The sequence below is a fragment of the Helicoverpa zea genome, chromosome 13 (genome assembly GCF_022581195.2).
Source record: "Helicoverpa zea isolate HzStark_Cry1AcR chromosome 13, ilHelZeax1.1, whole genome shotgun sequence".
NCBI lineage: Eukaryota > Metazoa > Arthropoda > Insecta > Lepidoptera > Noctuidae > Helicoverpa > Helicoverpa zea.
Genome location: NC_061464.1, coordinates 11,959,089 through 11,984,965, shown reverse-complemented (window position 1 = coordinate 11,984,965; position 25,877 = coordinate 11,959,089). Strand labels below are relative to the sequence as shown.

The 25,877-nt window shown below is 37.5% G+C and overlaps 3 protein-coding genes across 3 annotated transcripts; 1 reads left to right on the top strand and 2 right to left on the bottom strand.

Annotated features, from left to right (window-relative positions):
• Window positions 1-1,642: 1,642 nt before the first annotated feature.
• Window positions 1,643-2,215, bottom strand: LOC124636080 (protein GVQW3-like). The gene has a single exon (XM_047172032.1). It carries the CDS (start codon window positions 2,213-2,215, stop codon window positions 1,643-1,645), a length of 573 nt encoding a protein of 190 aa, XP_047027988.1.
• A 19,199-nt stretch (window positions 2,216-21,414) lies between these two features.
• LOC124635982 (putative nuclease HARBI1) lies at window positions 21,415-22,896 on the top strand. Its single transcript, XM_047171943.1, has 2 exons — window positions 21,415-21,885; window positions 21,991-22,896. Exons 1-2 carry the CDS (start codon window positions 21,665-21,667, stop codon window positions 22,772-22,774), a joined length of 1,005 nt encoding a protein of 334 aa, XP_047027899.1. The 5' UTR covers window positions 21,415-21,664; the 3' UTR covers window positions 22,775-22,896.
• A 226-nt stretch (window positions 22,897-23,122) lies between these two features.
• LOC124635983 lies at window positions 23,123-24,688 on the bottom strand. Its single transcript, XM_047171944.1, has 5 exons — window positions 24,229-24,688; window positions 23,969-24,082; window positions 23,674-23,736; window positions 23,531-23,596; window positions 23,123-23,451 (listed from the first exon to the last, which is right to left on the bottom strand). The coding sequence occupies exons 1-5, from the start codon at window positions 24,623-24,625 to the stop codon at window positions 23,129-23,131; spliced, it is 963 nt and encodes a 320-aa protein (XP_047027900.1). The 5' UTR covers window positions 24,626-24,688; the 3' UTR covers window positions 23,123-23,128.
• Between the last annotated feature and the right edge of the window lie 1,189 nt (window positions 24,689-25,877).

The following is a 25,877-nucleotide window of genomic DNA, read 5'->3' as shown; positions in this document are numbered from 1 at the left end:
GCGGAAGCTAGTATAAAATAAAGTGTCTAAAATCAGTTTACCTCTTCTTAAAAAAAAGATAATTAAAAAAATTACAACATTACTATTTAACTTAAATTTTTCGGAAGCAAGTGTTTGATGTTTATTTTCAAAATCATCAACTCCTTATCAGTTTCCATTACTCGTCGTTTTCTATTATTTATAAATATACCTATTTCGGACTGTTGAATCCGATAATAATCAAAGTACTCTCCTTCTCGTTTTAAAACATCAAGGAACTGAAGTAGGTTTGGTTTCCTTGTTGACATTTTATTGTTGAGTCTTATGGCAAGATTCAGCGCTATTAATTGCTCTATGGCGAGCTCGGTAACAGCTCCAAATTCCTTTAAAATTATTGTTGTCTAACCACGTAGAATTTGTGAGTATTGGTGTCTAATGGATGTCCCTAAGTTAATTTTGCGACCGCTTCTTGGCCAATGCACCTTAAATTGCTGTGATGCATGACTGACAGCCAGATGGAGTGAGCAAACGCATCTTATCAGAATTAAATTGGGTAAATTGTACTGCGTTCGCAATATTTCGGAAACGCTATTGTGCCGTCCCGTCATTATTGCAGCATAATCGGTTCCTATACCGTAACTTATGTGACTGTAAACATTTTACTAATGATACAAGGCCGCTTGCATCTGCTCGCTCTACTGGTTCCAGTGAGAGAAAGGCAGACACAATAGCATCCCGAGTATAACTAAAATATCTGATAACAATTCCCATGAATTTAGTCACACTGATGTCTGTAGATTCATCTAAGATGATGCTATACTTCTGGTTGCCTTTTTCTTTAGAAGGTTTTCCCTAAAGTATGGTGCTAGTATCTACCTGATTTATAATCTGTGTGCATTTGGTTCAATGCAGCCTTAGGTCGGATAATTTCGAATCTGCAAATACATCTTTGCACAAATCCATTAAATGGTCTATTTAAGAAATAGAACCATGTTCCGCAATGAATAAAGCAAGTTTACCTTCAGCCATTTGGACAAATCTATTTTCTTTGGGAGCTGGTAAAAAACTTATTTACTGATTTTTTGACACTGTTTCACTTTTCTGCTTATGTTTCTTTGTATCTGTGTGTTTTCTTATATACGAGGGGAGGTCAATAAGTTCGCGGAATGAGAGGGAAGGAGGTTGAAATTAAACACCAAATTATTTTTCCTTTTCAATATATTCTCCTTTAACCCTAATACATTTTTCGGATCTCTCAAATAGCTTGTTTATACCATCGAAAAAAAATGATTTGTCTTTGGTGTCAAAATAGGCCGAAATTGCCGACTTAATTCTTTCCACGCAGCTCTTTCTTCATTTTTGGAAATAAATAATAGTCACTGGGGGCCAAGTCTGGACTGTATGGTGGGTGGTTTAATTGTTCAAAGCCGCATCGGTGAATGGCAGCGGTCGCAACATGGCACGTGTGAACGGGTGCATTGTCGTGCAAAAGGAGCACACCTTTTGACAGTTTTCCTCTTCTTTTTTCCTTAATGGCTTCTTTCAATCTTTCCAGTAAAGAAGCGTAGTACTGTCCCGTTATAGTCGCACCACGTTCTTTATAATCGATCAGTAAAATACCTTCTGTATCCCAAAAGATAGTCGCCATGATCTTTCCGGCCGATTATGACACTTTGAACTTCTTTGGAGGAGGTGTGCCTTTTTTATGCCACTGCATCGACTCTTGCTTCGACTCAGGTTCATAGTGGTGAACCCAGGTTTCATCTCCAGTAACAATGCGGTTCATAACTTCTTCCTTTCTCTCTCCACAGAGCTCCAAAAACTGGTGAGAGCACTCGACACGCTCGCGTTTTTGAAGTGGCGTGAGCATTCTCGGAACCCATCTTGCACTGACTTTAGTCATCCCAAGATGATGATGTAGGATGTTTAAAATACTTGAATCGGATACTCCAACCATTGCTGCAAGTTGCTTCTTCTTCAGTCGGGCATCTTCCAATACAAGTTTTTCTACTTTTTCGACGATTTCCGGTGTGGTGGCCTCAATTGGCCGTCCGGAGCGGGGGTCGTCTTCAATGGACTCCCTTCCTTGTTTGAAAAGACCATGCCACTTGTAAACCATGGTTTTACCAGGAGCAGAGTCCGCGTAAACCGCTAACAGCTCTTGAAAAATCGTCTGAGCGGATTTTCCTTGCTTGGTAAGGAACTTAATAACGGCACGGTGTTCAATTTTCTCCATACTGGCTGACTTCTTCCCGATTTAGTTGTTTGCAGGTCGATAACTCAAAAGTTAATGACCCGATTAGGTTCAAACTTGGTATATATACTTTTAATGAGGTGCTTAACTAGTGCCTAGCCTGGACGGGTAAATTTATCCCCACCAACCCCTCCATTCCGCGAACTTATTGACCTCCCCTCGTAGGTTATTGTAGCAGAAAACACACAATGGTAAATATACAAAAGGCTTTAGTGGGATCATTTACAACGGGTTTTATAACCAGTTTCTAACTCTTGTTGATGTTTCCACTCAGTTCTGAATTTCTGATCATATGCCTTCTTTTTAAAGGCACATGCATTTCAGAAACTCTAATCAAACTTGAAAACAAAACGATAAACCGATTCACTCAGATACTATCAAAACATTGGAGAACTATGGACCAAATAAACTATATAATACTTCACTATACTTTAAACATTATACATTAAGATAGCAATATATTTTACTCATGATAGAGCGAGCGAATCAATCATAGCAAGTACTCTGTACTTGTATACAGCATCATAGTGTAATACTCCATCTTTCTTGGAACGCCTATTAACTGGGAGAACGGAGATCAATCCACTTAAATAGCTGTTTTGGGCATCCACAGGCTGGACCGGGTTCATGACTCGATAATTTTAATTTTAACATCAGACATCCGACCGTGTGACTTCTTCTTTTTTGTAGTCTTATAAACATAGTTTTCATCACAATCACTACTATTCTTGTCCATTTTGGTATAAACAAGCAAAAAATTAATGCACAATCAACCGCGTCGTAAAATTTCTGAAGGTAAGCCTAGCTGACAGCACTGTCACTTGTATGCCATTTTTTTTTAGGGGAATTTAATGATCTGGTAACTAAGACCTTTAAGTCAAGTCATATTTTATTACATTGAAACTTTATCACTTCACTACTCTTTTAAATTGTTTTAATAGTATTTTTAATGTATTTATAGATAGGTTTGTAAGTGTTCTTGTCTTTGAATAACTGTTCAAGTGGCGGCGGGCGGGATAAACAATCACACTTAATTTTCACTTCACATAGTTCACTAGGCAACACTAATCTGTCAAGTAAGAAGTTTTGACAGTCAAAAATAAGATGCTCCATGGTTCTAAAGATGGGTTAATACCGATATTTTCCAATATTAGTTAATATGAATATATTCATGAAGTAATATTATGATATTTAAACTAATAAATAGATATCAGTGATATCGCATATTATTAAACGAGACATAGTGATTAAAAGAAAACTCTTTCACACGGCACTGAAGTAGCAAGCACACAGCAATGCCGTTTAAAAACCTTGCTTAAATTAGGGTATAAAAAATAGTTTTTTCACCACCAATCGTTGGGGTTTCCAGTACGAGGTAACAATTTGTCATTTAAAAACCGCTGCACTTCGCTGTTGCTATAGTTGTGGGCGACTCAAGTGTGTGCGTATCTACAACTTCTAAGTCCGCCCAAATTTCAATTACTTTATATGGTTTAACCTCTTGTATGCCGCTAATTACAGAACAATAGAAAATTAATTGTGTCTCGCGTATATCTGCACAGCGGCATTCAAGGGATTAAGAGTAGGCTCTTCAACCATTACAGTTCGAGGGTCAGGTGACGACGGACATTCCGGATTTGGTCCTCGAGCTTGATCCTCTTGCTCTATTACTCTTTTTTTTTGCGGTTTCAGCTTTGGATGAATCCATAAAATATGCCATTTTATACCGTGGATCCAAAAACGTTGCCACGGCAAAAGTTAGACTATTTTCCGTATTTTTTAGGCGAGTTACCAATCCATGTACAATTCTGTTGCACACATCTATAGCATTGTCATGCAATGTATGGTCATGTGCTATATTAATCGTGTAAACATTGTTTAATTGCCTGTTAAAAATTATAACCAAACTTCCCGTGGTATTTTTCACCACTTATCTGCACAGTCACTTGTTCCAGCGGTTTTAAAACTGTGCATAAATCTTTGCACATTTTCCACTCATCAGCAGTTATATTTTCAATGTTGGTACTGCTCGATGAGTCTAAAATGGCTAATGTACTTGTCATGGCTTCTTTTAATAAAAATGCTCTTTCGAGTATGTGGAACGTAGAGTTCCATCTAGTCGTGACGTCAATAAATCATTTTTTTAGGATTTTTAATATTATTATTAAGTTGTTATTTTTTTTAAGTAGGATCGGTATCGGAGTCATCTATAAAATCTTCCTCGTTGCTATGTTCAGATAAAAAAGAAGCAGGTACCTCCCTATCGTGTACTAAGTGTACTTCATCGACTGATGCCTCCACCGCTTACGTACCAGCGGTCGATGCCGCCACCGCTGAAGTATCACCGGTCGATGCTGCACACGATTTATTTTCGGTTTCATTTCCCCGCTGCCTTGTTGAATAGAAGATGTGGTTTCTTCTGTAATTACTTTCACTGCCTTCTTCACTAACAAAAGACATCGGCCCTTCATTATCTGCGAAATAACAATGACAATTTAGATTTATTCAACAACAGTGCATTATTTCGAAAAAAGTATTTTATCTAGTTGTAAATATATATAGTACAAAACAAATTAGAATTATATTACTTTTAAATTATTATAGAAGTAACAAGTATATAAAATATTTAATATGTTTTTTTTTTTTAACAAAATGAGGTAATTATTTAAATCTACCATCAATACTGCATTATTTCACTGATTTTCACTTTTTACGAACAATACTGAACCATTTTCGAACAATACCAAAAAATTACGGTAGGGATCAGAGAGAGAGACTCGAGATCAGAGATTGCAACAAAGTTAGGAACCTGTATTACAGCTGGCCTGTTCCTGATGGTCATTTTTGTGTTGTTTGCTGGTGTAATAAGTCGCCTTCTCAATGTTTGCTCACGCGGTAACGCATCTGTATCGATGCTTTCTTCGCCAATTGCTGGTGATTTTGCGTAGTGCGGCTCAAACAACATCGCAAACTCTATCAGACACATGTTGTTGAAATTATAGTCGGGATGCTCAGTTGGTCGCTTTTCGTATTGTTCAAACTTTTCGCACAATAACCAGCTGCTTGACCGCCTTCAGTAAACTTCAACACTTTATAACGTTGCTCCGGTTTGCGGGTATTGAGGAAGACTGTTTTTCTCGAGCTGTCACGCATATTTAAGTGGCAATTAAAAAGCTTACGTGAGACATCAGTTTCTTCTCTCCTAATTTGCTGGATAGCTCGAGTAACTTCACCATCAAGATTCGTACGTTCCGATTTGGACACGTATTTTGCGATGTAATACGCAATGGACTCATTAGTGCCACAGAGTTGCATGTCCATATTAGCTTTCCACATTTTAAGCAAAGCAGGACTATAATTATTTACCCAACAATCTTCGCTTTTTCTTTTGAGAACGCAAATGCGACCACCATTATATATAAATTCGTTAGATGAAGGATCGATAATATGTGTTTCTGTACATTCCGAGCGAGGAAAGTTGAACTGACATAGTGTATTTGTATTGTTAAAAATAAATATAGGTTTGAGTTTCTTGGAATGCGGCAATTGACTCGATGATGCCATCTTTCTAGGGCAGTCTTTCCCAAAGTGGGCGATAACGCCCCCTTGTGGGCGCTGCAGGTCTCAAGGGGGGCGGTAAGAGACCCAGAAAGAAAATGGGGGCGTTGTGTAGAGGCTTGGGGGGTCATTTGTAATTTTATTTACTCTCAACAACAACTTGTGAACATCAACTAATATGAATTAAAAGATTGATCAAACTCGGAAAGTTGGAGCGCCGAAGAAACAAACACATACAGCTGCTGACTGTCGATCCAGTCAGGGTTTCTTTTAGTTTGTGTTTAATTCCGCGTTAAATTTGAGAAATTCTCGAACAAACACTACTTTTATGTTCCAAAACTCAAACATTTTCGCGCTCGCTTCGCTCGCGGTTTCTCTACTTTACACTTGATTTTTTATCACATATAGCTACTTTTAATGTCCCATTACTCAAAAAAATTCGCGTTCCCTTCGCTCGCGGCTTCTTCATTTCACAGTTGCCTTTTGTTATATATGTTTAGGACTTTTAGTGATCCAAAACTCAAAAATTTTCGGGTTTGCTTCACTTTACAGTTGTTTTTAATTTTAAAAAATTTTTAGTCTACCTTAGCAAAAAGGTAGCGTCGTTTTTAAGTTCTTTTATTAATAAGAAAGTAACTTCTAGTTTCCATATGAACTTTCTTATTTACGGTAGGTACTACTTTAAGTCCCAAAATTTTAATACATAGGCGCCAACATCAACAAAGAGTTATGTACGTTTGGGCTACATTTTAATTAATTTTTGTTTTGAGTTCTAAAATATAACAAAAATGTTCACGCAATCAGAAACTCTGTTCCCGTGTTTTTGCATTCACCAACCAGCAATAACTTATGTACGATTGGGCTACATTTTACGCAATTTTTGCTTTGACTTGTTAACTATAAAAAAAAATCGCGCTCGCTTCGCTCGCGCTATCGGTAACTACGTACAGGAATGAATTTTAAGCAGTGCACAAAAAAAACTGGTGGTCCAGAATCATTAACAGAACATATCTGCATCATCAGTAAAAAAAATTTTTTAACTCTTTTGTCCGCCCTAAAATCAGCAAAATATGGATACCAACTATTCTAACGCGCTTGGAGCAGCGCTCGCGTCAGTAAACCGGTTTCGCGTTGCCGCGCCGTGCCTACTGTGACGACTGTGACGGTACTATCGGTTACAAAATAAACATCTTTCGATATCAATAACTTTTCTTTTTTGTACTAAAACACAACAAAATAAAAATATACGTATCTTTAAAACTTATTTAACTATAAGTTGACAAAGTTTGCGCACTGGATAAAATTCATTCCTGTATATACTGTTTTTCGTATGGGTTTGAATTGCAGTTGGAGGGCACCATAGAAATCTTGCCTAGGGCGCTGGTAGAGTTAAAACCGGCACTGAATATATCATCTGTGAAAATTTCAACTCTCTAACTATCACGGTTCATGAGATACAGTCTCGTGACAGACGGACGGACGCACGGACGGACAGAGGAGCGAAAACAATAGGGTCCCGTTTTACCCCTTGGGTACGGAACCCTAAAAAATGGGGGCACTAAAAAAATATTTATTCTCAAAGTGGGCATTAGATAAAATAAGTTTGGGAACCACTGTTCTAGGGCATTTGTCGTTCTGTGACGCTGTCCTGCAGTGCTTAATAACTCAGGAGATTTTTTAGGGTACCATTGATTTTCAAAGTATCGACGAAAACGCCTCATTTCTTCAGATTCCGGAGCCTCGTCTAAAATAAACCTCCACGCAGCAGGTATGTAATTAGCTGGTAATAATGGAATCATCGCACAATTCCTAGTCGTATTTCGCCCTTCCCTAGTTTGGTCTAAACCAATTTTTTTTGGACTGTTTCCAAACAGCGTCACTTTGGTGAGGCGACGGGCGGAGCATGCCCGTGCTGCAGCATTGCGGAGTAGTCAGGCAGCTCACGCCCGTACAGCGGCGGTGGCGATGAGGCCGGGGCGCCGGCGGACGCAGGGCGTCCTGCCAGCGATGGCGTTGACGATCGCACGTCAACGAAAAACGCGCCTCCATCCGTATTCGACGGCATCGCACCGTCCAGCTGCTCACTAGGCGCAGAGTACGTCTCTGCTGGCTGCTGCATTACCCGCGAAGCACTATTTGCGCGTGACCGCGTAAGCACCATGGCTAGTATCTTTTTTGGAACAAAATTTTCAATAAAAATACAGAACTAGCACGAAACGCCACTGTCACTTTTTTTTGTTTTTCACAGTGAAGTATGAACTCGAAATCGGCCTCGACGTAACTTTTTTATCAACGCGGTAAATGTTGATGATAACAATAAAATAAAGCCATGTATTCACTGAGAAACAATTGTTTCAGAAACATATAATTTTGTTTCTGTGGACGATGTGGACGGCAGAATTTCCGAAACATTGTTGCTGTAAACATCTACGTGATGTTTCAGAAACTGTGTATCTGAAACATTGTTTCCCAGTGAATACGTGGCTTTAAAGCCATCAGTGAATACATGGCTTACGTGATGATAACAACCAGTCACTTTGGTGTCCGGAAACACCGACGAAACGGCATTAATAATGGCAGGATGTATATGAGACTGTCTATGAGACAGTTTTTCAGTTCTTCTACAACCGTAGTATCTAAATCTAATATCTAAACATGTGTTTTCCTAAAAATGTTTTAATTATTGACTTAATTAAAAGTAACTTATGGTTAGTATTGTTGTTTGATAAGCATATATTTGTTTTAATTTAATCGTTTATTATAATCGTATACAATTTAAGAGAGACAAAATAAAAAAGCGAAAGAAAAATTTTCCTCGATGACAAATGTGACAGAATGAAGTTCAAGCGGTGCGTGCAGCGCGTCGCAGGTTCACATGGCGTCGTTTACTTGGCGGTAACAATTGTGATTGGGATCACAGTCCGCATGAAAAAAAGTATTAGATAATTTCATAAAATTCACACATAAATTTAAAAATAATACACTTCAGGTTTAATTTTAGAATCTAAATGAGTTTTAACGAGTTTCTCTGACTTTTTAATGATATCTATGACGCTACAAGAATGTTCTATTCAACATAATACACAACTCTGAGGGCTCAGTGTTTTAGGACTTACACCTTCTGTTGTTAAAATTAATAAAAGCTGAATTATAAAAGTGGATATTATATCGATACAGTTATGACAACTGTACAGCACTATGCCAATATGACATGTAATGGTAAACAACATTTATTTCTAAATATATCTTTTTATACAGAAATAAACTTAAATATAACTTTCACCATCAATTCATGTTTCCGTAACATATTTTTTATCCAATGTGAATTAGTTTATGTAGAATCTAGCAAAAACTGGTTACTAACCTGTGTAAAGACAATCCAGCTTGATTCTTGTGCTTACTTGCACCACACTTCACGATACCTACAACACATAGGCATATTCGTTGATTATTTCACTATTGAAATAATAAAGTCTTAAAAGTAAACACGAGTGGTTTTCTATAAAATAGCAAAAATAAGTCACGAAGAGCACCTATTTGACAGCACAACTACCTTGAAAATGGCGGATATGGCCAGATATGGCACGCACCTACAAACAGGAGGATATCAAAAGTAAATGTTACCATTTTACGCAACCACAAAAATATTGTTGTCCCTGTAAAAATTTCACTCATATTTATATAACTATAGATACGTCTATAACAACACGGCTCCTCCATATACTTCCTATCTCGATGATTTTTATCCACCCTTATGACATACAGACCTCAGCACGTTTTAACTTATTACCTAATCGCTTTTTTTTATCTGTCTTTCAAAATCTTGGACACGACTACTCATAAGACTACTCTACCTCACCTAATACGCCATTTTGTAACGACTTCCATCTTGGATTTGAAATATTGTCATAATCACAGTATTCTACTTGTTTTTCATTTGATACCCATATTGAATGTGAAAAAATATGTAATCCGCCATTTTGTACCTGCGGCCATCTTAGATTTACTATGTTATTGATATTACTATATTGCATTGTCATCAGAATCAAAGGTGTATACCAAATTTCAGATAAATCTGACAACAGGAAGGTACTTATGCCGTACGGGTCGAGCTAAATAAAACCGTTTAAAAACGAAGTAAATGGTACGGTTTATTCAAAAAAGGTAAAATTGTCAATGAGCTCCTTTTTTTCCTGTGCCTTTCATTTATATTCGTAGTCCACGTGTCCAAGTGTCCACACACTTGATTGAAATGTATGTATTTAATAGGTAAGAAATAAAACACCTTACAAAAGTAAATCATATTTATTGAAATTGAAATAATTAATGATAAATGAATCTTTAAAATACATTTATATACAAACTTACTATTCTACTTCTAATACTATATTTACAAACTAAATTATTACGTAGGTACGATCAGGAATAAAAATAAAAAAGGGTATAGAAAATAACAAAACAAAACCAAAAAACCAGCTGAGGGTTAGGGTACACTTTCTAAATACCTTCAAAGAAATGTAATTTATTTATTTTCTGTCTCTTTAAAAAGTTTTTTAATTCGGGGTTATTTTTATGTGCGGAATGTAGACGAATATTTGTGTATTTATGAATTATGGTTTTAATCAAATGTACGCGATGATGTGTAGAATGTTCGATCAGTGAGTCAAAAGCATTAGAATTCAAAAACATTTTTAAAATACGACACTTTAATTTGTTAACGTGTTCATTGCTAGCAAAATGTACTCCTTTTTCATTCAAATAAGATTTTATTACGAATTCGGGTTTTAAACACACAGCAAATAGACTTTCTGAGGGTGCGTCCACATCTGGCGAATGCGCCGCGAATGCGCAGCACGCGAGCAGATCGCGAGCTGTCTGCGAGCTGCGCGCGTGCAGTCACTGCAATAGTTCGGTGCGCCTCTTTAGCGCAACTCACGCAAGGCTCGTATAGAGCGCGCGAGCGGCGCGCGATCTGCGCGCAATCAGTTCTCGCCCTTACAGTTCCGTATATTGGCTCAGTACTATCGAAGATGGCAGACGTCGCGCGCCGCCTGCGCGCCGCTCGCGTGCGGCGCTTAGGTCGCGCGCGAGCTGCGCGCGTGCGGCGCAGAAGCGGCGCACGAACAAGAATGCACGCGCGCAGCTCGCGGACAGCTCGCGATCGGCTCGCGTGCTGCGCATTCGCGGCGCATTCGCCAGATGTGGACGCACCCTTATGCATAGCACGAGCATCCCATGTCTCTAATTGTTACTAATTTGTGGAACCACAATTTTTGATTTGTGGAACCACAATTTTTGATTTGTGAACAACGCGTCGACACAGGGATCACACTTAATAATTTTTATCAATTTTCGGGCAATCCAGCCAAATCCAATATATATGTTACAGCCAAAGTAATAAGTCCGCATATTATACATATTATCTAGCTATTATTTATAATATCTACTCAATTTGGATAAAGTGATAAATGACACAGAATTAATCACATTAACTAGCAATTTTACATAATATCTCTATAGACTTAGATAATGTAATAAAACAAGTAGGTAAAGATTATTATACCATATTTATTACTTTGGCTAACTTTGACCAGCTATTATGAATTAGATCCAGAAAAAGTGATTAATCTATCACACTGTCTAGTCAATTAGGGTATTATATACAATGACCAGTGATTATGTATAATATATATTTAATCACTTTGGCTGTAACATATATACAATTATTTGTTTTATGGATTCTGAACAATTTTCGTTATTGAGTATTTCAGATAGAATACTAGCATTATTTTCAGCACTGTGATCACTAGGTGTAGTATGATCTGATTCTTCTTCATCTAAATCAATTGTACGAAGACTTGAAGAAGAGTTAATATTTAAAATTCCAGAAGATGAGCAAGTGAGAATAGGAAATTATGCTCTAATGGAATACAATTGCCACTGAAGGAACTCCGTAATTCCAAAAGATTAAAAATTTGTTTGTACAATGCTTTGAATTGTATGGTATTCGGGTTATTATTATATCCACCTTGACGCCGAATGATACTTCTATACTCTTTTAATTCTTCGGTTGCCATAGTTGACAGCACATTTGTAACAATAGCTTGAGACTTTGTACGTGTACACATCAAAATTTTTGCTCAAAACATGCTTGAATTAAAGGAGAAGAACAAGACATTTGAGCGAAAACTGTGATTATGTTGTACGATGTGAAACGCCCACGTACCCTCAGCTGCAGCTATATCCAAATCCTTAGAAGTCGGCGACTCAGTTTTCTTAAAAAAACTAAGCATTAACAAGCTTGAAGCAGCGACTTCATCGGCAAGCCGAGATTTTCTGATTTTAAATGTTTTTCTATATCACTGGCATCACCGTGTCCAACACTAAAATCAGTACGATACTTTTCACATGTAACGTCTGCATCATCTTTTCTTTTTTTTATAAATAAATAGTTCTGTTGCAAACTAATATTAAAGGAACACTTGCGTTTAAGCATTATTGTTTTGTTACAAATCAATACTTGAACTAAAACAAAACACAACATGCAGTCGTCGTCGTATCTTATGCCGGCCATACACTCTACGGTCTACCGGAAAAGTAATCTGTGCAGGTCAACCAAACATTGGTAGCGTGTATGGGGACGTTCCGGTGTATCGGAGCGGTCTTCAGTTCTTTTTGCGATGGCATCGAATGTGGACGATGACACGCTGGCATTGCTACACTGAAAAAAGTTTTGAGTAACAAATAACAAACAATTGAGTAACCTGTAACATTAAAAATAGTGACTACATAACTGTAGTTCTTATTAGACAAATTCAGTTTTGTTATTAGAGATCTGTTATTAGTAGCTCGACAAAAATGATAACTTATTCACGTTGTACCAAAGTGTTCTAGAATAAATCCAAACTAATATTATAAATGCGAAAGTAACTCTGTCTGTCTGTCTGTCTTTCTGTCTGTCTGTCTGTCTTTTCTTCACGCCTAAACTACTGAACCGATTGAACTATTGAAATTTGGTACAGACATAGTTTGAAACTTGAGAAAGGACATAGGATAGTTTTTATTACAAAAAATAAAAATAAAAAATAAAATTTATTACGGACATACAGTGCCATCTATTCGTCAAATGTCGAGCTGTTCCTATGCTCCGTAGATAGATGGCGTTAATCGCGCAATGGTGTCATTACACGTGTTCGGTTCATGTTATTGTTTTAATTCATCGGAAAAATGTAAATAAACAGTAAAAAGGTGTAAAAAAATTAATATTAATATAATAAAAGTTTTACTACAAAGAAAATGCTCTAACGGAGTATAGATAATTCTATTAGTACTACGCGCAATGGTGTCGATCGTTACACGAGTTCGGTTCATGTTGTTTTAATTTGGTACAGACATAGTTTGGAACTCGAGAAAGGACATAGGATAGTTTTTATCCCAAAAATCCTGCGGGAGCGGGAACTTCTCAAAAATCCCGCGAGATCGGGAACTATGTGGGTAAAACCAAAAATCTGCCGGAAGTCACTATTCCACGCGAACGAAGTCGCGGGCAAAAGCTAGTAACTTAATATGTGCATTATAAAACAAAAGTGTTGTGTAAAAATAGCCACGTTTTATTGTTAGCGCGTACAAATCCGTTTGGTTAAAACTTGGTCATGGGTTTGGTATAGTTCAGTTATTAGTTACATCATTATAATATTATTTTAACCAAACTATTTTGTTATCTGTAAATGAACTTGTTGAATTATTTATGGCTGCCCCTCGTATTACTTTCAACAGTACGGAATTGTTATCTGTAACTTAACTTTTCGGTTAAAAGTAACATCACTATAATATTATTGTAACCAAACTATTTTGTTATTTGTAACTGAACTTTTCGGTTAAAAGTAACATAACTTTTTAGTTAGTGACTGCTCCGATCAGCCCGCGAAATTCAAATTTTGAATGCAAATTCGAAATGCAAATTGCAAAAAACGTAAGAAAATTTGAATTTCGCGGGCTACCCTGTAGCATCAGTCTGAAGTGTTTTTTTTTTTCTTGTAGATTTTCATTTACCTACCTATAAGAAGTTTTAGCAAGATATATCCTTCCCCAAATCTTACCTATTATGGTATTCATTTCGGTTACAAACTTGAGATAGAATAAGAAAAACAACTTTGTTTTTTACAATTATATTTATTTATTAAGTATCAAATCAATTAATTTTAGTAGGAACTTATAATTAATTCAGACAAAGAGCTAGCACACTATACTAGCCAAACCTAGCTACATACACTAAAATAGTATTTAAAATTCGATCATTTCCACTAGTTTCATTGAAGTTAAAAAATGAAACTAATGCAAACTACTTTTTTCATTCCATTTAATTTTTGCTAAATGCTGTAAACAACTATACATACATCCTCACAAACTTTCTATTTCTATTTTCTAGTAGGTAGCATTTACCAAAAAATGACTACAATGGAAATAGTGGAAATAAATAGTTGCACTAGTTCCGTTGTGTAGTCCAATGGAACTAGTGGGATCAAAGTAGTTGCATTAGTTCTATGGTGGAACAGTTCAACGGAACTAGTAGGAATGATTTCCATAGGCAAACTGCCCCTGATAGGAACCTATATCGTAACCTATGGTATATTTTAGAGGGTACTAATAGTAGTAGTAGTTCATTGAATAGACAATTAGCTCTGTATAAGATACGGAGCTAATTGTCTAACTGAGGAGCTATTTAAAAAAAAAGTGTCTGGGGGCGACGTTTTTAAAGTAATACAAGCTGTTGATTTGCATCCGTGCCATATTCAAGGAGGTAATTATGCTAATGATTCTCGACCCAAATCAATAAAAAAATTGGTACGTAATTTTTCCTTAATTTTTTTTCGGAATTCCGTAAATGTCACCTAGCCTTATTTAAACTTGGCGCGTATGTTACTGGCGTTAAAACTGTGCTGCACCCTCACACAAACGCAAACACAAAGCATACGCAACGATCACTCATAAATTTCATTCATAAAATTGGATTACTTCGGAAATACCACGACATTACAATGACAAAAAAAGCAGTGCATATTAGTTATTTCCCATCTACTGTAATTCCGTATTCCGTTCGTAAGACGGGGACGTAATCTCCCCGAAACTGTTTACTGCCGCAATGGAAGTCGCCTTCAAGCTCCTGGAATGGCAAGGACTTGGCATCAACATCAACGGCGAATACATCACTCACCTTCGGTTTGCCGACGACATCGTAGTCATGGCAAAGTCGATGGAGGAACTCAGTATGATGCTCGAGGGCCTCGACCGAGTTTCACAACGGGTGGGCCTGAAAATGAACATGGACAAGACGAAAATTATGTCAAATGTCCATGTTCAGCCCACCCCAGTCTCTGTTGGAAGCTCGGTACTCGAAGTTGTTGACTCATATATCTACCTAGGACAAGTAGTCCAATTAGGTAGGTCCAACTTCGAGAAAGAGGTCAACCGCCGAATCCAACTCGGCTGGGCAGCGTTCGGGAAACTACGCAATGTCTTTTCGTCCGACATACCTCAGTGCCTCAAGACGAAAGTCTTCAACCAATGTGTGTTACCAGTGATGACTTACGGCACCGAAACGTGGTCTCTCACTATCGGCCTCATCTCAAAGCTCAAAGTCGCTCAACGAGCTATGGAGAGGGCTATGCTCGGTGTTTCTCTACGTGATCGAATCCGAAACGAGGAGATCCGTAGACGAACCAAAGTGACCGATATAGCCCACCGGATTAGCAAGTTGAAGTGGCAATGGGCAGGCCATATTGCTCGCAGAGCAGATGGCAGATGGGGCCGAAAAGTGCTGGAGTGGAGACCACGGACTAGCAAGCGCAGCGTAGGACGTCCACCAACGAGGTGGACAGACGACCTTATAAAGGTCGCTGGAAGACGCTGGATGCAGGTCGCTTCCAACAGGTATCTGTGGAGATCAAAGGGCGAGGCCTATGTTCAGCAGTGGACGTCCTATGGCTGAGATGATGATGATGATGACTGTAATTCCAATCGATTATTTACGTATTGTATGTCCTCCTCCTGAACTATGGCACAAATGCAAATCAACACCTTGTATATCTCTGTTGATTGCCCTTGTTTCGAACACCACCTGAGGCAAATAGGAATGATTACCCACAAAGCAGGAGCAACTGGGAATATAGGATAAACTTCAAGGGCAAACTACTAACATGACTTACCAAATATATTCCACCGGATAGATTGATAGCCTTATATTTTGTGAAATAATTTGAAATCGTCATATTTTTAGAAGCAAGATCGTTTAACCTTTCTTTAGTAGTAACTTCCCAATATGATTCTACCATTTGCCATGGATCACAGTTGTTCTGAAGCCATAATAACTTCTCTGAGATGTCAACACTTTTGCTTCCTTCGAGGTGACTAATAGCTTCCTGTGCACTTGTACTGGGCCGGGGGGAATATTGCTGATTTGAGCTTGAACTGCTTGAGGAGCAACGAAATCTTTCAAAACTTTTAATAATTCCTGATTTGATAAAATCTCGGCGACGTTGTCGATATTGGTCTAGTAATTTTCCTTTTGCCGAAGTCTTTTGCAGCGGGTTGAAGCTTGCATATGGTATAAAATATACCGATGAACTTTCCTGTTTGAAGATTTTGCTTATTTCATATGCCAGTTGATAAAACCTTGAACTAGGATTCTTTTTCTCTGCATCGTTTTTCAGCTCGTGTGTAATTATTAGATTGCAAAGTTTTCGCCTGGCTGCATTATTCAAGAGACCCTTTTCTTGGTATTGCAGCAAAAGACCTTTGCCTTCATTTGATGAACTTAGGATTCCATATAATTCCTAGAAACATTTATATAATTAATAATAGAAAGAAAAAAAAACATAAAAATGTAAGGCTTTGACCCCCCTGAAATGTCTGAAACAAGTAATGAAATAGAAGAGGACAAGCCGGAATATGATTGCGTTAGTTATTTTGACATTCTTTTTAGGATTTTGCTAAGATTTTTTAATTCTAGGTGTTGGGGAGGAAAGAGGAACATTCGATCTTGCGCCGGTTGCCTGCGCAGGTTCAAAAACTGCACAGGTCTATTCCCACACACATTCCGGTCTACCTGCGCAGGCATACCTGCACAGGTGGACCTTTCCGGTAGACCGTAGCGTGTATGGCCGACTTTAGATAATAAACCCCTTCCACCCGCACTTACGCGTCACACGCCGAGCGGTGTCGCGCTGTCTCCGTGTCGTGCCGTGCCACACATTTCGAGCGAGAAAAATACATTTTAAATTATTGTTTGGTGTGTTTGCAAAAGCGGGACAATTTCAACCTCGCGGGGAACACCGGGACAGACTGCCTGAAAGCGGGACGTATGGTCACGTAAGTTTTGGCAAATTCGTGCATTTATCCTTGTACCTGACGAATAGTCGCAGTGAGAATGAACCCATTATTTTACTACTGGCCGCTGGAGGGAATAAAACGCAATGTATACAGAGAGCGCCTTTCAGTTTGGCTGAATATGCCAGCCACGGAGCATATTCCGCGAGCCAGGAATGCTTAAATTTTCTTTTTCGAAGTACTGCATCCTTTCCAAAGTCGTAACTTGGAGGAGGTACCCAACAGTTTTTTTTTATAAGATTTCAAGTTTTTGTGCTGTGCTCATATAGAATGAGCGACTGAGGAAATTTCCCACGTCATTTTCGGCGTATGTCTCTTGCTGTAGGTACTTGTTGTATTGCTGACGTTTGCGTAGAAGTTGTAGGTACAGTAGCGCTAGTACTAGCTATGGCAGCGTCATCGTTAGCCACTGCTAAATCCTTTTGTCTCAACTTTTCTCCATCGCTAAAATCAGTATCACTTTCGCCACTGCTTTTTTCAGGTTTCTTCCTTTTCTGGCTCGCTGAAAATCTAGAAACGGAACCTCAGTACCTAATAAATAGAATAGATAATGATTATCAATTATAACTATCATTAATTTACTTAATTTTACGAATATTTATTTAAATCGTAAAAACTGTAGGTAAATAGGTAGGTACCTATAACTATAAGCACTATGATTTTCGTGATGGTAACCGAACCGGGCGCCAGAAGTCAGGTAGGTAATATAACAAACGTGTATCTTTAAATGCCCAAAATCTCTGACACCCCAAACGATTTCTAATTTTCTAAGTAATTTTTGAGTGAGTTATGATATGATTTTTTTTAAGTTTCTGGTAGGACGCGGCCGGGCAATGACCTCGCGCGAGAACTGTAGACGCTTTAAAACCGCATTCAGATTTTCTAGGTGTTCCCGTCGGTTTTTACCCGTGACTAAAATATCGTCAAGCATACAGACAACTCCCTTTAACCCAGCTAATACCCTTTTCATCCCACCATCTCGGAAAGAGTAGTTTTACCCTTTGATATCTGAGCGCAAAAGCCGTTTTTATCCCCTAGATCGGCAAAGTGATTTCAATTTAGAACATCGTGTGCAAATACTCCGTTTGTGACAATCTTGATAAGACTTTTCAAACAAATACATATAAAAAAAAAAATACTGTAAGTAATTTTCTCGATGAAGTGGGATGAAATTAATATTTTTTATTGTTTTGAGGTCGATTTGAAACCTCATTTAATTTGCCACATTTTTTATTTTTATTTGTTATTAAATTAAATTAAATATTGTTTATTTCAGGTAATTACCCATAACATACACTAGATACTTACAGACTAACACAAAAATCATGACTTAAACTTTGAAATACATAATAATAAAATAAAATAACAAAATTAAAAACTTAACCTATATGTAATTAAAAATTAATAACAGTCAGTTATGGGTCATATTCAAAAAAAATGTATATTAAAACGTCCAACAGAGTTATTCTTTATTAAAGAATAGCTGCAGGCTATTACTCTAAAAAACAGATTATACATTTGTTTCAGTACAATGAAAAACAAAAATAACGCTCCATAATCCTTAATTAATTATTAATTTTAAAAGAAAACTACTACGTAGAACATTTGTTTTCATGGAAGCAATACGTGTCCACATTCCTGGCGCGACATTTAAAAAACATTTTATTATTTAATATTAGTCTTTTAACTGACAAGTATTTTATTTCTTAGCAGAGCATTGTGTAATCTCAAGGAATTTGCTAAATATATCATGAAGTACAACACGTAAATTTCAGGAATAATTAATTAATGCACGTCTGAATTTCACTTATTTCTGTTATTCCTCTCTGTTACGTTATTTTTTTAATCTTTGTACAGTAGTTATCAAAAATATTTTACTGGCAACATTAGCAACTGAACTGTCATAAGAATTGACGAATCAGAAATGTTCGGCCATTTTGTGGAGCGCAACAAGCACGATATATTGTGGCACGAAATAATTCGACAATTAAAAGTTATTAATTACTGTGAGACTTTTAAATTATCGGTAAGTACTTTTACGGTTTTATAACTCAGCTTAGAATAAGTGTGTATTGACACTATCACTGTAATATAGAAGTTTCCTATAAAGTAATAATTGGCATTGAAAAAGACATTTTTTTAGGTTAGACACAAGCAATTTATTCATATATGTTATCATATCGACTACTTTTTTCTGTAACGTAACAGATATGAACGGTTAAGGTTTGTTCACAGTGTACGTACCAAGCTAAAAAGGTATTTAATCTAATAATAAGGTGTTGAGTATGTGTGCGTGTACCTACGCACAGCGCGCGACAAGCGCGACCTCTGAAAAATAAAGCAGTGCGTTGCTAGCAAGCGAGCGTTTCACTTGTCGTTCCCATAATAACCTAACATTGGCGACGAGGAACTATTTACGCAGTACAATAAAATGGCCGGCACAGTTTTCGGAATTCTTACCACATTTGACCACAACGAGCAGTCGTGGGAGACATATAAATGTCGAATTAAACAGTGGTTCGTGGCAAACGATATTACTGCAACAAGTGACCCGGCGGGAATAAAGCGACGAGCCGTGTTGCTGAGCGCACTCGCAGATGGTACACATAAATTGGCGGCCGATTTAGTGTTACCCAAGCAGTTGACGGATGTTCCCTATGAGGATGTGTTACGAATATTAGACGAGCACTTCACTCCGAAAAGGTGCGGCTTCGGGGAAAGATACAATTTCTACGCTGCTGCGCAGCGGGAGGGCGAGACGTATGCTCAGTGGGCTGCCAGGTTACGCGGCCTGACTGCGCATTGTGGGTTCTCCAACGTGGAAGAGGCTCTGCGTGACAGATTCGTCATGGGTATGTTGCCGGGACCAGACAGGGAGAAACTCTTCACCAAGGACCTCGCGGGCCTGACTTTGGCAAAGGCCATGGAGTTCGCCGAGAACGCGCTAAGGGCACGAGTAGCAGCGGCGGCCGCGACGGGCGCCGGCAGCGGCGGTGCACAAGCCGCGCCGCACGCGTTATTCAAGATCACGCGAGCGGAGGCGCCGGCGAGAGCGGGCTCGGCGAAGCGGGAACTTGCGTCTGGTGCGGGAAAAGTGCAGTGTCAAGTGTGCGGGTATTACAACCACGAGACATCTCAGTGCCGTTTCACTAAGGCAAAGTGTAGGAAATGTAATGTCACGGGACATCTGCGTCGGATGTGCACTAAAATTAAGTACGTGGAGTCGGGAGCCGTGGAGGAAAGCGATGACGACGGTGAGGTTTTTAGCATTAGGTCTGTTCAAGGAGAACCGTTGACCGAGACGGTTTCTATAGCCGGAATAGAATTGAAATTCGAGATAGATAGTGGTTCGGCCGTCACGGCGATCTCAGAAATAACATACAAAAAATATTTTAGCCATATTCCATTGTCATCGACGAAAAAACGATTATTTTCGTATACAGGCGGTAAAATTGTTTGTGTAGGTATAGCACAGTTACCGGTGAGTTACGCGGGCGCATCGCACTCGCTTTGTGTTTACGTGGTGCGCGAGGGCGGTCCACCTATTCTTGGTCGGGACTTTATTGCAAAGTTTAGGTTAGAATTATTACCGATTCAATATTGTAAACAATCGGATGAACATGATTTGATCGTTAGGTTGCAGTCGTGTTACCCATCGCTATTTTCAAATAAGCTGGGCTTATTTAACAAATTTAAGGTAAAATTGCAACGCAAGGAAGATGCTAAGCCGGTTTTTGTAAGGGCCCGACCAGTGGCGTTCGCATTAAAGAAAAAAGTAGATAAGGAGATAGATCGTTTAGTTGGTATAGGAATTTTAGAACCGGTTGACCATGCTCAGTATGCGTCACCGATCGTACCGGTATTAAAACAAAATGGGTCTATCCGGATATGCGCAGATTTCTCTACAGGTGTAAATAAACAGCTGGTTGTCGATCAGTACCCCTTACCGACGGTAACTGAACTTTTTGCTAAGTTGTGTGGTGGACAACAATTTACTAAATTAGACCTGTCTAATGCGTATAACCAGTTTTTGTTGGATGACGAATCACAAGAATTAACGTGCATAAATACGCATCGAGGAATTTTCAAACAAACGCGTCTTTGTTTTGGCATCGCGAGCGCGCCAGCCATCTTCCAGCGCGCGATGGAGGGCGTGCTGGCTGGCGTGCCCGGCACCCTTTGCATGCTGGATGATATCTTAATTACCGGAAAAACTAGAGCCGAACATTTAGGGCCGATTTTTCAATGGTCAGATAAAGGGAAAGATAAGGTTTATTCCACAGTTAGCGAGAATCTCAATTTTTCAATTGACAGATAGGCCCTAACGGTCAGGTAAACTCTCTATCCAGCCGATAAATTTATCTGGCCCTTTACGGGCCAGGTAGCGCGCTAACGGTCAGATAACTCAGATATTTTGTCATTTCTGCAATCACGCGCGTTCGTTTTTGTAGGTTATACTTGTGTTCTTGCTTCCTAAATTATAAAATAATGGATATTTTTGATTCTATCGACGACGAAACAATCGAGGAAGATGATATAGTGCTAAATTATTTAGAGTCAGAGAGAAGAGAAAGAGTTATTAGAGAGAGACCTGATAATATGTCTCTATGGGATGATAAGAAATTTCATAGGAGATTTCGTCTCGAAAAAAGTACTGTGCAATTTTTATTAACCCTCATTGAAAGTAAAATCGCCAACGTAACAAACAGGTAAGAATTATTTTCTATATAAATAATAAAAACGAGATTTTTGTATATTGACTACGATCTAGGTAACATTGAAAGATACCTATATATTATTTTTTTATTTTTCAGAAACAATTCTGTTCCAGCTTTACAACAATTACTTCTGACTTTGCGGTTCTATGCGTGTGGTAGTTTCTACATTACGATAGGTGATTTTGCTGGAATACACAACTCAACTGCGAGCAAAATTATAAGAAAAGTTACTGAAGCAATTGCCTCTCTTCGCCAGGAATTTGTTACATTGCCAGCTAACAGAGAAGAAATATTATTAGTACAGGAAGGATTTTTTAATATTGCCCGATTTCCGAGGGTTATAGCGGCATTGGATTGTACTCACATCAAGATAATTTCACCAGGTGGCAATACTGCAGAAGACTACAGAAATCGAAAAGGTTTCTTCTCATTGAATGTGCAAGCTATGTGTACTAGCGACTTAAAATTTGAAGATATAGTAACACGATGGCCAGGTTCAACACATGACAGTTTGATATTCTCAAACTCTGCAGCAAAGTTTCAGTTTGATACTAATAGATTTCAGAATGGACTGGTCCTAGGTGACAGTGGTTATTTCTTAAATCATTATTTACTAACTCCGTTAAGTGATCCTCGAACAGAAGCCGAAAGACTATATAATGAGTCTCATATTCGTACTCGAAATGTAATTGAGAGATGTTTCGGGGTTTGGAAAAGGAGATTTCCTGTGTTAAGTATAGGAATGCGGTGCCGAATCCCTCTCGCTCAAGACATTATTGTAGCAACAGCAATTTTACATAATCTTGCAAGAATTAGAAATGAAAGCGAACCACCTGTGGATCCTGAAGTCCACATACAACATACAACAACCACAATTTGAAACTCTCATTGCTGACCAGCCAGGACACCAACACAATAGTACAAGGGACTCTATGTTAGAATATTTTGAAAGTCTAATCAACTAGTAATGATATATTAATAAACACAATTTTATAACTACAATGTGTTCTTTTTATTATACCTCCACTTTACAGTAATCATATTGTTATAATCAAATAATTTGTGGTGAGGTATTCACTGCTTTTGAATAGGATTATTAGAATTTAACAGTCTGGGTTTGTAGTGATAAAAAATTAATTTATTGGAACTAAACACACACATTACAATAAAAAATGGTCAAAGACTAAAGAGATCCTTGTTTTGTTGAATAGGTAAATGAAAAAAAAAAAACATTTTATAAATCTTTATTTATTATTTCTAAAGGACTTGTTCCATAATTTACACCAGTACGGAGCTTACTTAATAGTACTTCATGCATTTCCTGCTTCCTTCTTTCATCATTATGCAGGTTCTGCATTTTTAATAAGTGTGCCTGTTTGACAAACTCATGCTCTTTTATGGCAATTTCCTTCTGGAGCTTCACTAGCTCTAAGCGAGATTCAGTTAAATGGTCCAGTTTTGCAGTCACTCCAACTTTAGTAATTTTTTGATTACTTTTCAAGTATGGACTAATCTTAGTTTTTAAAGCCTTTGGCTTCCATGAAGACCACTTATTCTCTGAAAATAATGATAAGTTTTAATTAATGTTATTTTATACAATGTAAATAAATGAACTGGAAAATTGATAAAGACATACCTTTTTCAGTTTGATCCACTTCCATATCCTGTATCTCTATAGATTGAAAGTCATCAAAGGCCTTGTCTGAAAACAAATTAATTTACTATTATATTTTATTACACTATTATACTATGTACTTTTTTTTCAATAAATTAAAATACCATTTCCAATTTCACTGTTAACTTTCTCCTTTAAATCCTGTTGCGGGCAAAACTCTTCTTGATCTAAAACAAAAAAATATATTCAGGTCCTTGTTTTTCATTTTACATTAAATAAATATATATAGGTTGAACATTCTGTAAAAAAATCAGTGGCCATCATGTGATCATAAATCTATCAAGGATATGAGTAAAAATCAAACATTTATTCTTTTCCATTCTGCAGCCAGAGATTAATTACAGCACATGTTTAGTTATTTTCTAAAGTTATTTATTATTATTGAATTAGATATTTTACCTAAAGTACACGGAATATCGTCATCACATGGTACAATTACTAAATTATTTTCTAATGATTGCAGTGGCAACGATAGCGGGTCAACTTTAGCAGTCTCTTCCAGTTCTAAAGGTTCTGAAAAAAAAAAACAACAATACACAAACTGCTTAGAAAGATGCTAAAGATAAATGTAGTGCGTTATTACTTTTGTTTTCATAAACACTATATCAATTCCCATGGTAACATCAACAAAAAATATTTTAAAATATTTGACTTCATACCTGGAATTTTGTCGCTGTCATTTCGAGCATCCAGCCCATTGATATTCGAACATATCGCGATAACCCTCTCCTGTATATCTGTAACCTCTGGGGCTGAAGAGGGCCCGCCACCAGTTTTGTACAGCTCTTGCCGATGTTTGGCCAATGTTTTTTTGGTTTCCTTTTTTATGCCTTCATATTTAAGCTTCAGGCTCTTGGTACTCCTCGCTGTAAATCCCGTAGCCGCATTAAATAATGAACTGATTTTTATCCACGCTGCTTCCTTTTCTTTATTGGTTACGGCGTCTGTCTGCTTATTTTCAATTATAGTACGGTGTTTTGCCACCAATTCAGTCAATAATCTTATTTCGCTTTTGTTAAAATTCGTGGAACGTTCACGTTTTACGATATTTTCCATGATTACACACAACACACAAACAGCAAACAATAAATTCGAACGGAAAATAAATATTAACACGAAGACGAGCAGTGTTGCCACCTTGGATTTTTATAAAGCGCTAGGTCAAAAGTAAAATGTCGCCAGATTTTACAAACTTGGAAAACGAAAAAAACACCAAATAACGCTATATTATTGCATTGAAATTATCACATTCAAGAAAATTTTTAACGAAGGAGTATGTTGTATGTACGTGCCAAAATTCGACAAAAATATAATATTCTCTACAGCACAAAATTTATTTTAAAAATTATATTTAGTACATAATCTAGAAGCAATGAAATAAAACAACATAACTATGTTGATTTGTTATTAATTTGTAAATAATCAGTACAATATGAATTAAGACTTAAGAGGAACAAATAATACAATTAAAATTAAAATTCAAGGTTATCAAATGTTATATCTTCCATAACATCATCATAATTCACAGAGGCCGAAACTACTGCCGATGACGTCGACGTGGATGCAAATGTTGTTGCTTGTGGTTGATTTTTAAAAGTGTACTTAGTGTTTTTTCCAATAGCTGCAATGACATCGCTTGGTAATTCGTAATTGTAACATTTTGCATCAGTAACTTTTAATCTATTTCTGATAAAAATTATCGCATTTAGAAGAGGACCAGCCATCTTGTTCCGTAGTTTATTTTTTACGATGTTCATGACACTGAAAATTCTTTCGATACCTGCATTAGATTGGGGTAAAGATAACGATGATATGGCAAGATCAACTAGTTCTGCAAAGTCATTTATACCCGCTGCGTTTCGGTAATCATCTGCCTCAACCCAAAATTTTATAACATCGTTTGTATTTTTCCATTGGACAAAACAGATATTGTGCCACTGATTCAATATCTTGTCAATGTCACTAGCAGTATAGCCAAGTTCTTTAGCTAGTTCTGAAATGGAATTATCCTTACCTTGGCGGAGTATTATCTCTGGGTCTAATTTTGACATCGATTCCAGCACATTGTAATTGGTCGGCAGTCTTTGTTGAATTTCCTTGGCTAGCTTTACATTAAACTCAATACAGCGACGTTTTATGACTAATATAGTGTCAGCTGTTAACGATGTTTTTCCTTGCTCCGATTCAAAGAGGTAGCCCATGTATGGGACCGGGTTAAGGTGTCGGTCGATATCAATATTTAAAAAATCCTTATCTGTAATAGCTGCATTCGGTAACAGAATCCTGTTGCAAACTGAACGTAATAGTG